The 15,850-nt window shown below is 36.6% G+C and overlaps 1 protein-coding gene across 7 annotated transcripts in view; it reads right to left on the bottom strand.

Annotated features, from left to right (window-relative positions):
• Nucleotides 1-114: 114 nt before the first annotated feature.
• Nucleotides 115-15,850, bottom strand: part of CHM (CHM Rab escort protein) — a 183,056-nt gene continuing 167,320 nt past the window's right edge. For 6 of the 7 annotated variants that reach the window (XM_017520861.2, XM_037735673.1, XM_037735670.1 and 3 more), the window contains 2 exons: nt 10,150-10,310; nt 115-1,679 (listed from right to left, as the gene is read on the bottom strand). In XM_017520861.2, the coding sequence (XP_017376350.1) occupies nt 1,488-1,679; nt 10,150-10,310 (353 nt within the window). In that variant the 3' untranslated portion in view covers nt 115-1,487. The remainder of the gene's footprint in view (nt 1,680-10,149; nt 10,311-15,850) is intronic. The other variant, XM_017520862.2, reaches the window with a different exon arrangement.

Genomic DNA, 15,850 nt, shown 5'->3' with positions numbered 1-15,850 from the left:
TTTGAGACAGAGTCTAGCTCTGTTGCCCAGGCTGGAGTACAGTGGCACAATCTCGGCTTACTGCAACCTCTGCCTCCCAAATAGCTGGGATTACAGGTGCCTGCCATCATGTCCAGCTAAAATTTTATATTTTTAGTAGAGGCAGGGTTTTGCCATGTTGGCCAGGCTGGTCTCAAACTCCTGACCTCAAGTGATCTAACCACCTTAGCTTCCCAAAGTGCTGGGATTACTGGCAGCCCTAACATTTTTACGTAGCATGTATATTAGGGCTTACCAACTGTCATACTCAATTTGAAGTCCTTGGTGGTTGCAGGTTTACCTACCAGAAAAGAAATAGGAACAATTTATAGAGTGTTTTCCTTAGTCACATTTCAAAACCACAATTCTACTTGCTACTATTTTTACTCATCTGTAAGACTATAAACTACTAATTTAAAAAAGAAATTTTCATTTAGAAAGCTTAATGCAATAAAAATGCTGTGATCTATTTTGTTTGAAGCTGACAGCAAGCAATTATTTCCTGTGTGAGACTTCTGATAATCATCAAGTCAGTGGGAAAATACTAAAACAATTTTCTTCCAGTGATGCCATACTAAAGATGGCACTGCATTTGTCTTCATAACTATTGTCATACAGTAGGCACAGTACTACTATATATGGAGAAACATAGGCTAAGAAGTTAAAGTAATTTACCAAATATCATCAGTAGGACAGCCAGGATTAAATTAGGTCTGTAGACAATTAGCGTAGTACTGTAGTTACCTGACAGACAGAACATCCAAATACCAATGAGTCTATCCATGCCTTTCCTTCCATTCTTTCATTTCTTTATTATTGACCCTTCCCAATATGTAAATAATTTACAAATATCACTGATACTAAAAAAAACACTACTGACTTGTTCATAAAAATGTGTAAACACCTTAATATTAGCATTTTCAATGCTTCTCAACATAGAAAGCAAAGCAAAACAAAACAAACCCATATTCCAAATACAGGCTTCTATCTAGATCATGATACTTTAGTTTTTCTATATATGTTTTTATCCTTATGTTATAATGCTGTTATTAGTAAAGAAACTATAATTCACATAATCAAAGAAAATACGTGAGCTGGTTCTGAAAATGTGGCTTTCCATCAAAGACCCAAAGTAGTAAACAAAATTGTCCTAAAACCACTTAATTATTAACAATGCATAGGATCACTTTCATATCCATAGTTACATTCCTGAGAATCAAATGATTTATAATTTTCATCTGCTAGTTACTCAAGTTTGGTATTTAAAATGAGCAAGTCAATGTGCTTTATAAGTGTTGTGTGTTCTTGGAATGTCCTCTATAAGGAAAATCCCCTTTCGGATTTCTATTACCTATTTTGCCTTATAATTGCTGCTGCTTTCTAACATTTTTCAAACAGTCCTTCTATCAAGCAGGCTCTGAGACCAGTAGAAATTTCCCAAGTGGGGTATTCAGTTTAGCGTGTATCCATTATTCAGAGGGCTCCTCTAGGTTTCCAAGGTTTGTGCTTTCCTTGAGAGTCTCTGAGTTAGCCTCTGGTATGGCACTGGATTCTGAAGCCTCTGGCTGTAAACTGTCTCCATCAAGGACAATGTCTTCAGGATTTGGTGGAGGGGGACAGAAATCTTCATTGGGGCAGATTTCCTGGAAAAGTGTTTCAGCCTGGCCAACAAAGAAAAGATAAAATCATTTTTGGAAATCAGTTTAAAATGTGTGTGCATTTCTGGCACTAACTAAAAAATTAAGTGTTATCCTTTAAAATTCCCTTAAGCAAGTTATAGTATTTTATCAGTATACGTAAACTTCTGTAAGTTTGTTTTCAGAATTCTATGACTTCTCCCTTTAATTCTATAGATGTATTCAGGTCCACTCTTCAAGGATGGCAGTACCCCATCAGGTTCATTATTATCAAGTGTTCAGACTGTTGAGAACTGAAACACATTCATTCTATGTATCAATAGAAATACAATTTCCTTAATATTATTTTGTATGATTTATTATAGAGCCTTGATATGGTTTGATTCTGAGTCCCCATCCAAATCCCATCTCAAATTGTTATCCCCATGTGTTAGGGAGTGATTGAATTAAGGGGGCAGCTGTTCCCATGCTGTTCTTGTGACAGTGAGTTCTCACGAGATCTGATGGTTTAAAGTATTTAGCAGTTCCCCTTTTCTCTCTCTCCTGCCCCCATCTAAGACATGCCTTGCTTCCCCTTCACCTTCCACCATGATTGTAACTTTCCTGAGGCTTCCCCAGCCATGTGGAATTGTGAGTCAATTAAACTTTTTTTTGTTTAGAAATTACCTACTCTCAGATAGTATCTTTATGCAGTCTAAGAGGCACTAATAGAATTGGTACAAGGAATGGGGTACTGCTATAAAGATAACCCGAAAATGTAGAAGTGACTTTGGAATTGGGTAACGGGCAGAGGTTAGAACAGTTTGGAGGGCTCAGAAGAAGACATAAATGTGGGAAAATTTGGAACTTTCTAGAGATTTGCTGAATGGTTTTGACCAAAATGCCGATAGTGATATAGACAATGATATCCAGGCTGAGGTGGATTCAGAGGTGGAGACGAGGAACTTACTGGGAACTGAAGCAAAGGTGACTCTTGCTATGCTTTAGCAAAAAGACTAGCGGCATTTTGTCCCTGACCTAGAGATCTGTGGAACTTTGAACCTGAGAGAGATAATTTAGGGTGTGTGGCAGAAGAAATTTCTAAGCAGCAAAGCATTCAAGAGGTGACCTGGCTGATTCTGAAAGCACTCAGTCACGTGTGTTCACAAAGCGATGGTTTGATATAGGAACTTATGTTTAAAAGGGAAGCAGAGCATAAAGGTTTGGAAAATTTGCAGCCTGACCCATGTGGGAGAAAAGAAAAACCCATTTTCTGGGGAGGAATTCAAGCTGGCTACAGAAATTTGCATAAGAAATGATGAGCCAAATGTCAATAGCCAAGACAATGTGGAAAAGGTCTCCAGAGCATATCAGAGATCTTCCCTAGAAGGGAAAAATGGTTTTTTAGGCTGGTTGGGCTGAACTGCTCTGTGTAGCCCTAGAACATGGTGTCTTACATCCCAGCTGCTCCAGCTCCAGCCATGGCTAAAAGGAATAAAGGTACACCTTGTACTGTTGCTTCAGAGGGTGCAAGCCCCAAGTCTTGCCAGCTTCCATGTGATGTTGGGCCTTAGGGTGCACAAAAGACAAGAATTGAGGTTTGGGAGCCTCTGTGTGGATTTCAGAAGATGTTTGCCAATGCCTAGATGACCAGGCAGAAGTCTGCTGCAGGGGTACAGCCCTCACGGAGAACCTGTGCTAGGGCAGTGCTGAAGGGAAATGTGGACTTGGAGCCCCCATAAAGAGTAACCAACAGGGAACTGTTTAATGGAGCTAAGAAAGGGCCACTGTCCTCTAGACCCTAGGATAGTAGATCCACCGACAGCTTGCACCACGCGCCTGGAAAAGTCACAGGCACTCAATGCCAGCCTCAGAAAGCAGGCACAGTGCCTATGCCCTGCAGAGCTACAGGATTGGAACTGCCCAAGGGCATGGAACCCTAGTCCTTGTATCAGCATGGCCTGGATGTGACGACATGGAGTCAAAGGAGATTTTGGAGCTTTAAGATTTAATGACTGCCCAGCTGGATTTGGGACTTACATGGGGCCTATGGCCACTTTGCTTTGTCCAATTTCTCCCACTGAGAATGGAAACATGTACTCAATGCCTATACCCCAGTGTACCTTGGAAGTAATTAACTTGCTTTTGATTTTACAGGTTCATAGGCAGAAGGGACTTGCCTTGTCTCAGATGAGACTTTGGATGTGGACTTTTGAGTTAATGCTGGAATGAGTTAAGATTTTGGTGGACTGTTGGGAAGCCTTGACTGGTTTTGAAATGTGAAAAGAACATGAGATTTGGGAATGGCCAGGGGCAGAATGATATGGTTTGGCTATGTCCCCACCCAAATCTCATCTGAAATTGTAATTCACAAGTATTGGGGAGGGACCTGGTGGGAGGTGATTGGATTATGGAGGCAGTTTTCCCCATGCTGTTCTTGTGACAGTGACTTCTCAAAAGTTCTGATGGTTTAAAAGTGTTTGGCCATTCCCTCTTCACTTTCTCTCTCCTGCTGCCATTTAAGACACATCTTCCTTCCCCTTTGCCTTCCACTGTAATTTTACATTTCCTGAGGCCTCCCCAGCCATGAGGAACTGTCAGTCAATTAAACCTCTTTTGTTTACAAATTACATAGTCTTAGGTAGTATCTTTATAGCAGTATGAGAACAGACTACTACAAGCCTATATGTAATATTGGTATAGTCTCATTTAGCATATAATAATTTTTAACAAGTCACTGTTCAAACGAACAGTTTGCTCAACTATTTGCTTTCTGATATAGTTCCCATTCCCTGGACTTTAAGGACTATAGCACTTGTTTAATCTCATGGATTTTGAAAAGACAGCCTCAGTAAAAATGCTGGCTCTACTATTTAGCAGCTATGTGATTTGGGGAATGTTTACTCAATTTCTGAGCTTTGGCTTCCATATCTATAAAATGTCAGAGAGTAAGCCAGCATATATGGTAGCTATTTTCATTATTACTAATAATAACATAAGTAAAAATGTCAAGATTTAAGTTGAACTTATTAGTATGATAGTGAGGGAATGTATCCTCTCCCCGGGTCCACAAGGGGGCGTAGTTTCAAGGGCAAGAACTTCTCAGTGCCTTGCCTCCCCTACATCTTCATCCGGGAATTAGAGGTCTTAGTTTTCCCGCATGCACGTGGGAAAGAATCAAAGATCAATCACTCCAGGGGAAGTTTAAAGGAACTCCTTTCATAGGTCAAAGGGCTTGAATAGGGTGGGAATTCCTCCCAGGTTAAAAGTCCCTGTCCCCACATCTGGCCGGACTCCATGTCTGGATCCCCTTCGACGACCTTCATGGAAGCTTTCCTCTCTTATCTTTTTCTTTCTCCTTTTTCTCTTTCTCTGCCTAAATACATCACTTTCTGCAACAACTCTTTGGGATCCGATATTTACTTGTGAGTGCACTACACCCGGTATGGTCCCCTCTCCCATTCTTGGTTGAGTGAGAGACCAATAGCCTGGAAGAACAGCCCACCAGGGAGCAAGCTAAGCCTCCCCTGGGTCCCGGAACCTGGCAACAATAGGATAACAGAATAAAAAACTTCAAGGGTATGTTTTTGGACACGCCAATTACCACAGACAATTTTTTTAAGTCTTTAAATACTTAATTGGCAAAAACTGTATATATTCAAGGTGTCCAAGGTCATTTGATATCAGGGTGTAATGATTACCGCAATCAAGTTAAGACGTCCATCACCACCAATAGTTACCACTGTGTGTGTGTGTGTGTGTGTGTGTGTGTGTGTGTGTGTGTGTATTTGTAGTAAGAATACTTAAAATCTGCCCTCTTGTCAAATTTGAATGTAAGAATCCTGTCATTTATGACAAGATGAATGAACCTGGAGGACATTATGCTAAGTGAAATAAGCCAAAACACAGAAAGACAATTACCACATGATCTCACTTATATGTGGAATCTAAAAAAGTTGAGGGTGGTTGCCAGGGGCTGGAAAGTGAAGAGTTGTTGGTTTAAGGGTACAAACTTTCAGTTATAAGTTCTGGGGATCTAATGTACAGCACAGTGACTACAGTAAATACTGTAACACTGCATTTTTTTATTATAGCTTTTTGGAAATTAAACATTACAGATGCCTGTCTGTGCTCTCTATCCTGGGAACTCACCATACTCCTTTGCTAGAGACGCATAGTCCCTACAGAGGTAGGACCTAGGTTAAACAAAGCCGTTACCTCATAGGTCATTCCCCTAATCGTCTTTTTGTCTTACATCTCTATCTTTACTGTCTGTACAAGTTCTCCCTCCCTTTTCCCCTCTGCATGCAAACAATCATCAAATTCTATCAATTTTATCTACTATCTCTTAACTTCACCTGCTCCTTCCCCACTGACATAGCCCAGACATGCACCATCTTTCACCCAGACAACTGCAATAGACTCAGTATTGGACTGGGCTCCTTGTCTCTAGCGTTCCCCCATATAATCCATCTCCATGCTACCCTCAGATGGGTCTGTGGAAAATAAAATGCTGTTTATTCCATTTTGGCTTAAAATTCTTCAATGGCTCCCCATCACCAGTAAGATAACATCCAAGAACCCTACTATAGAAAATAAAAGCTGTCTGACACATACGTTTTCTGATCTTATCATATACCATCATCTAACTTTCACCTCTCAGACTTCTTACTTTACTAATACCTTTATTTGTATGAAACAAGACACGATGATACTTATGTTTACATCCTGGGCTGGTACCAGTGTTATTCTTTACACCCAGAATGTTTCAATTCTGCTGTCTTTGATTTAGATGGAGAATTGCTACTCATCTATTACACCCCTCTCTGAAAGGTTCTCTGACTTCTAGATTGGGCTCATTGCTCCTCTGCGTTACTTCTAGACTTTGGATATATTAGTACATATGCCACACTACACTGCCATTTGTTTACATGCCTTTCTCCTTTACCTAACAGTGATTCCTCCAGGATGAGAAATACTTTTAGTCAACTCTGGATCCTTATTGCCTTGGCATAAAATAGAATGTCGGTAATATTTAATACAAATATTAAGTATAAATATAATTATATTACTACTAATACTTTTACTTCTATGCCAGTTCCTCTGTGTTTGACACCTTGTCTCCCTTTGCCTCCTCTCCATAGAATAGATTTTACCCTGAACTCCAGTCCCTGTAGCTAGAACCCACACCGTATGCTTCCATCTATCCTGCCATGCACTACCTGACTCCTAAGATTAGCACCAGTTGCAGGTTGTCACACTACTCTCCTTGTGTTCTACCTGCTTACGGAACTCCCACCTTTAGCCCACCTTCCCTGGCCCTTGTTGATGCCAATTTCCTATAGCTGGAGTCCACCCCAAATCTCTCCTCTCTCTAACTGCTGGAACTTCTTAGGATCAACTGTCATGCTCTGGAAAGTGCATCTAATGCCTCTTGCTCTGCTGCATTTTGCTTTCCAATTAAACCTAGTTCTAAGCGCAGAATAGTTTATTGGCAATTTTTCCTCCTCTTTACCGTTTTTAAGCCAGAAGTTAGCTCAAAGGGTAAAGTGTTTCAGGTGTTTAAAAAATTGGAAAGGGCTAATTATACTGTGACTTGGTGTGCTCATACTGAGAAGTACAGAGAGAACAAAGTGAATTGTTTAAAATATTTCTATGTTAAATTAACATACATCTACACAAAACAAAATAAACATTTCATCAATATAGTACTTTAAAGTTTTTAGGATATACGCCTACTCATAAACTGAAAGTAGCACATAACAATCACTGGGTGAGTGTACCAGCACTGTGATCCAAAAGAACTGAGTTTAATTCTTGGCTCAAGAACTTACTAGCCATGTGACCTTTGGACAAGTTATTTTGCCCCTTTAGGACTTAGCTTCCTTTTCTATAAATGGGCATATCATATATACTTATCTCATAGGATTGTTTTGAGGACCACATAAGATAATATATATGAGATGCCAAGGATAGTATCTGACACATAAAAAGTGCTCAAATGAATGACAGCTACAGAAAATATGACATCTAAAATTGCCCTCTCAAAGGCTTAGAAAACAAATAGCACTAGAGTATGTGAGCAACTTGATTGTTCAATCTATAAAGCTAGCTCTCAATTTAATAATGGGCTGTGTATCAAATGTCATAAGTGACTGGCTAATTTGTCCATAAAACAATGTTCTAAATGGTGGTTAGGTTGCTAGCCCAGCCCAACATTAGCCAATTTAACCTATTTTATACCTGAAGCAAAATACAAAGAGTCTGGTGCTATTTATTCTTGTTCCCATAGTAGTGACATCTCCTAGAGGGTGGGGCTCCTGAAGGAGTGAGCTATCAATGTCTTGGGAATGAGGACTATGGACCTGTCCATGAGTGTGTTTGGGTACACAGAATATGACATCTACCAAGGAAAGAGATGACAGATGTCAGTTTCAGAAAAATGAAAACAAAACTGAAGCGACATAAAGTACAAAAATGAGCAAGTCATAGAAAGAATCACAATTATCACTTAGGTTCGTATCATGGTGACAATAGAGAATGTCTTGGAGGCCAGGAGTGTACAATTTGAACTTGTGGGTATTAAAGACAGATTACTTCATGCTTTTGGTGCATCTTCAAATCATAAATAGTTCCCTATGAACACAAATCATAAACAGTTCCCTACGAACACAGGTTTACATTACTCAACCTCTATACATTTGACAAATAAGATGTAAACTTGCCAACTGGTAAAATGAAGTATTTCGTTTTTTTGTTTTTTTTTTTTTTTTTTTAAATAAATCTACACGGGCTTGTGTTTTCTACATAAACAAAGTCTAGGTGATATTCTGAGAGCTTTTATGGGTAATATTCTTCATTTGGAAAACATTGATCACTGGAAATCACCAATTAGTGACTGACATAATTACAGGCTGATACACAGGAATTAGCATGTAGTTTATCCGAATACACTAGCTACTTAGAAATATTGTCAATGCTCTTTAAAGTAGGCATTATATTTTCCCCAAAACCGATATATGAGATTAAAAGCTATATAACAAATTTAAAACTACTTATATTTAGTAGCATATTAGTACCAAAATTAGTACCAAAATACTCTTTTCTACTATTATAGCATGTTACCTCTGAAGGTTTTCTTCTTGAGAGGCAAATTACCTCATGATAAAATTATCCTTCAATTATAATCTTCTAGCATGCAGTTTAGACGTTTAGATTACATTAGTACTTGTATTATAAGCCCTTACTTAAATTTTTTTGGTTAAAAAAAATTAAAGTTCATTTAGGGATTAAAAAATGACCTAAGCTACCTTGCTAAAAACTTGTTGGCAATTTCTGCTTGCAAAACATTAGAACATCAAAGTAAAAAATGACTTGAATATTTCAAGCTATAAATGCAGGTCTTCAGATATCTTGGGTTCTTAGTAAACTAATAGAATGAATGACGGATCAGAGATGTGACTTCCTGCTTTGGTTTGGTGTCAATAGCTGAATATGATTATCCAGGATCACTATCAGGCACTGAAGAAAATACACAGGAACTCTAGAAAATAACTGCAGATGTCTGCATCCTCATCGTGGTCATAGCCTTGCTACTATGACTCAAAATTAGATTACAGGCTCAATCAGGACATTTGCTACTATAAGTTCCTTATCATTGGTGGGAATGAAAGTGCCATCTGTGGTCTAAGGACAATGTTAAATTACCCATTTACTGACTTAATTGACAGACATGCCAATTCTAAAGTTTAGAAATGTGTCTCAAAAAATATTTTCTGTTTTTTTTCCATCCTGTCTAGGGCAGAGAACTGTATCTGTATATACATATCAATCTTCAGCTTAATGGAATCATGGCTCACTTTGAGGAGCTTGTATCAGCCTGTGCCTCTTCTTAGCCCTGCTTAGGATGGCTGTCACAGATTTCCACCTTGCTTTACAGTAGTCCTCAGCAGCAGTAATGGTAGCTCTTGGGACACGAACTTGTGTCAAAACATTAATGGAATCATGTTAACTATACAAAACTACGCTATAACTTCTTTTCCATGAATAAAAAAATGCATTAAGACTATTACAAAATTAATTTTATATGCCTTATTAGTTACAGCCTTCTTGAAATGAGTCAGTTTACCGAGAAAAATAATTTAGGTATTTCAAAATAATATACCAATAGTCCAACTGTTTAAATTAGAAACAATGTTTCTTTAGAATACTGGCATTATAAATTCTCATTTATGAATATGTATTTTTAACATCTTCCATCCTTATTCACACAATGGAAATCATAAAAAATCTCTGTAATTCAACATTTTATTCAATAAATTGAAAATACCTGACCCTGAATTTAAAGTATATTTAAAGAAGCTTTGTAGGTCATAGAAAAACGTTTGGGCAAATTAGAAATGTGGTATTAATGAGTGAGATGCTTTTCTAGACTTTTCTCTACTCCCAGAGAAAAAAATGTTTCCCAACCATACCAAAATGTTAATACAAAGCTGAAAAACGTCAATAGCCTTACCTGTTTAACTGCATTATCATTTCCTAAACCACAATCTGGGCCAGAGCAGACATAAACGTTGGGTGGTAAATCATTATAACAGCTCCTGCTGATGTCCGATGAATCTCTCATATTGAAGTAAAGAGCCCACAGAATTCTTGGCTTTTCAACTTGTTCATTTTCTAAACATAAAAATAAATTTTATTTACATTCTACAATACAATATGCTTGTCAATTACTACACTATGTAGCCTATTAACGATTAAGCCATGACAAGACATTGTAGTAAATCAGAGCTTTGTATGTAAACAATTAGTAAATTTGCATCTGCACACTCTATTTTGATTAGTAAGTTAATTAGATTTTACTCCATTCATGCTCCTTTGGACTTCTATTACTTCTTCTCACTAGTATCAAAGTGGTTATGATCACATTCATCCTTAAATTTTCCCTATAAAGAGAGAAGACAACATAAATTGATTTCCTTATGTTTCAAATGGACACGCCAACTTGATAAATTATATAGTAAGTCAATAGTATATACAGATGAAATGTCCAGCATAAGCAGGAAGTAGGTTAGTCGGTTACCTAGGGCTGAAGAGAATTGGGGGCAAATGGAGGGTGATCACTAATGGGCATAACATTTCTTTCGGAGGTGATGGAAATGTTCTAAAACTGATGGTGGTAATGTTTGGACAATTCTATAAATATACTAAGAAACACTGAATTTTATACATCAAATGGGTGAATCATATGATATAGAATGGTATCTCATTAAAGTTATTATTAAAAAAATAGCAAATACAGGATTAAAACTTTGTTGTCCTAACTCACATTCTAATGATTTTTCTTATCAGATTAAAAAAATTAATGGTAACCAACAAATATCAAAAATGAAGTCATAACAGTGAATGCCATTTTGAGCACATTTTCTCACTTAAGAGCATGTGTCTATTATGCGTGTTAGGCACTGCGCTACAAGCTGGGTATATGCAGATGAAGTAGACTTAGTTCTTACTCTCCCTCCGTTTTTGGTTCCCTAATACAGGGCCTAGCACACAACAGATGCTCAGTAAATAATTTCTGAATCGATGTTACCCGTATTTTTAGGTATGATCAAATATGATGTACTTACAAAAAGGCCCAATATTATTAATCTCAATGCATAAAGCCTATTTCTTGCTAACTTGATAATCATTTATTTGCCTCTCCTTTTTAAAATTCTTATAATTTTGTTTGAAAACATAAAATATTGCTGTTAATACATTCATTAACTAAAGAGTTTTCTTTAGACTGAATCTGAACAAAACTTCAAATTTTGTACAATAATGGGTGTTTACGAAGACTGCCCAAGACCATGAGGCACCTCATGAATCATAAAGAAAATGCTAAAGGCATAATTATCTCGTTAATTACTATTATTTAATTGGTAACCAATGTAGAGGAATTTTTACCTAATTGCAGTATTCAATTAACAAGAAAGCCCTATTTCCCACATCAGGATAAACAAAATTTTATTATATTTAATTTACAGTATATCCACTGTAAGAACACCAAATAAGTTATTTTCCTAGTTCATCATGAATAATCCATAATTATTAGTGGAATAGGATGAAGAAACTCTGAGTGGAAGAAGTGATCGCCTAAGACGGTCCTTTCTAAGAGTGCTGAGACCTATGAGCCATCTAAGATATCACTAACTTTAGGTAGGAACATATTAGGTGGCTAAATCTACTTGTTGACAAAATAAAGGAACATAAGAAATTAATATTTCATAGCTAACACCATATGGCTCTTAGGAAATTGATTAGTGAGTTTAGTTACATGAATCTTATGGGAAGATACTTAAATTAATCTCCTATGGTTTGGGCCACCAGACGTGGTGAGCACTGCTAACAAGTGGGCTAAGGTCTGGGAAGTCTTAATATTGTCCAGCCCATTTCTAAGCATATACTAGGAGAGCTTATCTTGCATCTCATTAATGATCCAGCTCAAAAGAATACTCCACATAATAAAAGTTGGAGGAAGTTAATAATCTAATAGATTAATTCAACTTAATTTCATAGAGGTTGAGCCTGTGAAAAGAAACTATGAGGAAGGTGAAAACTGACATAGGCTGAAGATAAGTGCTCTGGATTCAAGGGCATTATCAGGCTTTTGACCTTAAAACCTTCAAGAGATATATAATTGCTTCGTCTTTCTTTGAGGTCAACTGGAAGGCAAAGAGATAGCTGGAAAAATAACATGCAGTTGTGAAGTGCAAAACTGTCAAAAAATATTAAAGTCGCTGAGCTTTGGCTAAGAGTGCATCATAAGTTGCCAGGGGTAAAATTGGTTTCCTGCACTAGCTCATTTCATTCAATTTGATAGTAAGAAGGACTAAAGATGTAATAGGTAATTTAGAATAAAATCTTGGGCAAATTAAACTGGAGTAAGTATAGAATATGGTAGGCAGAAGAAAAACAACTATAGCACAACAAATAAAAAAGCAAGAAATGGTGTCCACAGTTCCATGCCATGTTTAGGGATAGAGTAAACTATGCCAGTCATACTGGCAGAGTGGTGGAGACTGCCATAGCCCTGAGTCTGGATACAGCACACAGAAAGGAATTAAGACATTTGCCTTCACAGCCCAACAATTACTTAACACACTGGCTATGGACTTTAAACTACACCTATAAGGGAAATTGCTGTTTTTAGGCTCTTTGAGATAGAAAATGAGTGAGATGCTTCACTGACAATATGATTCTTTCTATACTACCTAGAAAATCCTAAAGATTCCACCAAAATGCTCCTTGAATTGATAAACAACGTCAGTAAAGTTTTAGAATACTAAAATCAGTAGGATTTCTATACACTAATAATAATCAAGCAGAACTAAATGAAGAATGCAATTCCATTTACAATCGCCACAGCAAATATTTACAAGTCATGTAACTGATAAGGGATTAATATTCAGAATATGTAAAGAACTCCTACAACTCAACAAAAACAAAATATCCAATTAAAAAACTGTGCAAAGGACATCAATAGATATTTCTCCAGAGAAGGCACACAGATGGCCAATAAGCTCTTGAAAAGACGTTGAATATCACTACTCACTGGGGAAAAGCAAATTAAGACTACAATAAGATACCACTTCACACGTACTAGGATGGCTGTTATACAGATTTTTAAAAAAATGTGACTAGGCTGGCTTTCACAGGTTTATTAAGCACACAGAATGTAGAATTCAAATACAAAGAAAAAGAAAATAAGGCCAAATAATCCTATTTCTTTGGTACGTTTTAAACTAAAATATTTACAATGCTCTAAAGCATGAGGTATTATATGAATGTCAAATAATCAAAACATAATAATAAAAGCCATCAATCTGTGAAAATAGTGGCTTCTGCTACAGAGAAGAACGTGCTTTAATGTATTAAAAGTTCATATTGCTCATAAAGTTCCTTCTTCCTCATTTAGGCAGGAAAATGAATTGAGTTCTCTTCTCCAGGTGACTTTGCCTCTTTGACCTGCCATGGCCCAGTGCTCACTTTATCTGGTGATTCATTTTCAATAACTCCAACAGTATTTGTTCTGACATTTTAATTAAAATATGACCACTACCTCATCCTGATGATAAAAAGGCCTATGTGTCAGTGAAAACTAGCTTTTCAGTGCCTCAGTGCACCTGAGGACCCCTTTGAGCACATAGTTCTTACCAAAGAATTCCTCTCAGACTCTAAACAATACATCATTTCAAAATGGAATCACTTTAACTATTAAGATTAATGTTTAAAAATCTAAAATGGCTAGAAGATGCTAATGAACATGTAATTTCTCCCAGCGTGACTTTTTTTTAAAAAGAAAATTAAATGGATTTAAAAAGTGAAGAGTAATGATATGATTCATATTTAGTGCATTATTTGAGACTACTACACAATGAAATTACAACATAAGATTTAAAATTTCAGAAATAATTAAGAAATTCAGGTTTTCTACACAAAGTATAGCTGCAATTAACGCCAAGGAAAAAACTATGACTGCATATTAGATTTAGAAAGATTACCGTGTATTTTACCTTGGCAATCAAATATTTAATAATCCAGACATTTACATGATACTTTCAATAAAGAAAATACATATAAGCAATTTATAAATTAATAAATTATGACTAAAATAATTTAATTTAAAAATTAACTACCAAACTAAAGTGAAGTTTCCAGATTCAAAGACTTTCTTTGGGTAGATGACAGAAAAAATAATAATTGATATTAGCTCCTGAGAACAGAACAGGTTCATTAGGTTAAGTGAAATAAGCCAGGCACAGAAAGACAAACTTAATATTTTCTCACTTGTTTGTGGGAGCTAAAATTAAAACAATTTAATTCATAGAGATAGAGTGTACAATGATGGTTGTCAGAGGCTGGGATGGGTAATGGGGAAGGAAGAGGGAAAAGTCGGGATGGTAAAAGGGTGCAAAACATAAATAGAATGAATAAGATCTAGCATTTGATAGCACAACAGGGTAAGTACAGTCAGCCGGCAATAATTTACATTGAGCTTTAAAATAACGAAAAGAGTGTAACTGGAATGTCTGTAACACTGAGAAATGATAAATGCTTGAAGTGATGGGTATCCCATTTACCATGATGTGATTACTATACAATGTATTCTTGTATCAATACATGTCATGTACCCAATAAATATATACACCTATTATGTACCCATAAATTTTTTTTAAAAATTAAAGAACAGTTTGTCTTCATATGTAAATAAGCACCCCTCTACGTACTACCTGCGCATTAGAAAATAAACAACACTCATAGGGAATGAGCTAAAAGGAAACAGAGTAAGTATGAGTAAATAAATGGTTGCATGAACAAAGTGACATGCAAAGAAAATAAAGACACAAATCAATGGAAGAAAGTGACCAAGATTCAAGAGTACATGTAAATCCTATAATAAAAATCACCTTCACTTCATATAAATGAAGATCCAACAGGCTTCTTTTATCATTTACACAGAAAATATGCCCTATTTTCTCCATTCACAGCTACAAGTACTACCTTATTATGTAGGGGGAAAAGTTTTAAAATGTGTTTCCCCCATGAATAAGTAGCACATATACTTTTGGGAGCTAAATATTTATTAAATCACTAGCACATTGTGTATTAAAAGACTATCAGAGGACAAGTGTGGTGGTTCACTGTGCCTGTAATTCCAGCAATTTGGGAGGCTGAGTCAGATGGATCACCTGAGGTCAGCAGTTCCAGACCACCCTGGCCAACACGGTGAAATGCTGTCTCTACTACAAATACAAAAATCAGCCAGGTGTGGTGGTGCGCACCTGTAGTCCCAGCTACTTGGAGGCTGAGGCAGGAGAATCACTTGAACCTGGGAAGTGGAGGCTACAGTGAGCTAAGATCGCACCATTGCACTCCAACCAGGGCAACAGAGTGAGACTTTGTCTCAAAAAAAACACAAAGACTATTAGATGAGAAAGGATTTCAACATTTGCCAATTAATATTTTAATCTGTTAGTTGAATCTTTTTTCCTGAAAGGAAGACACATTTTTCTGATAAAGGAATATATGCTTTTTGTACAACACTTGTAAAATAAAGAAAATTATAAGAAAAATTACCCATAATTCCACCAAAATTGATTTTCTAACAATCTTTTTTCTGTGTAATTATGCATGTAAATGAATATTTTCTGTGCTTAATTATATGTTTTTTG

Source organism: Cebus imitator, unplaced genomic scaffold (genome assembly GCF_001604975.1).
Source record: "Cebus imitator isolate Cc_AM_T3 unplaced genomic scaffold, Cebus_imitator-1.0 Scaffold894, whole genome shotgun sequence".
In the NCBI taxonomy this organism is placed as follows: domain Eukaryota; kingdom Metazoa; phylum Chordata; class Mammalia; order Primates; family Cebidae; genus Cebus; species Cebus imitator.
Note: the sequence above shows the minus strand (reverse complement) of the source record. Positions and strands in the feature narration are given on the sequence as shown.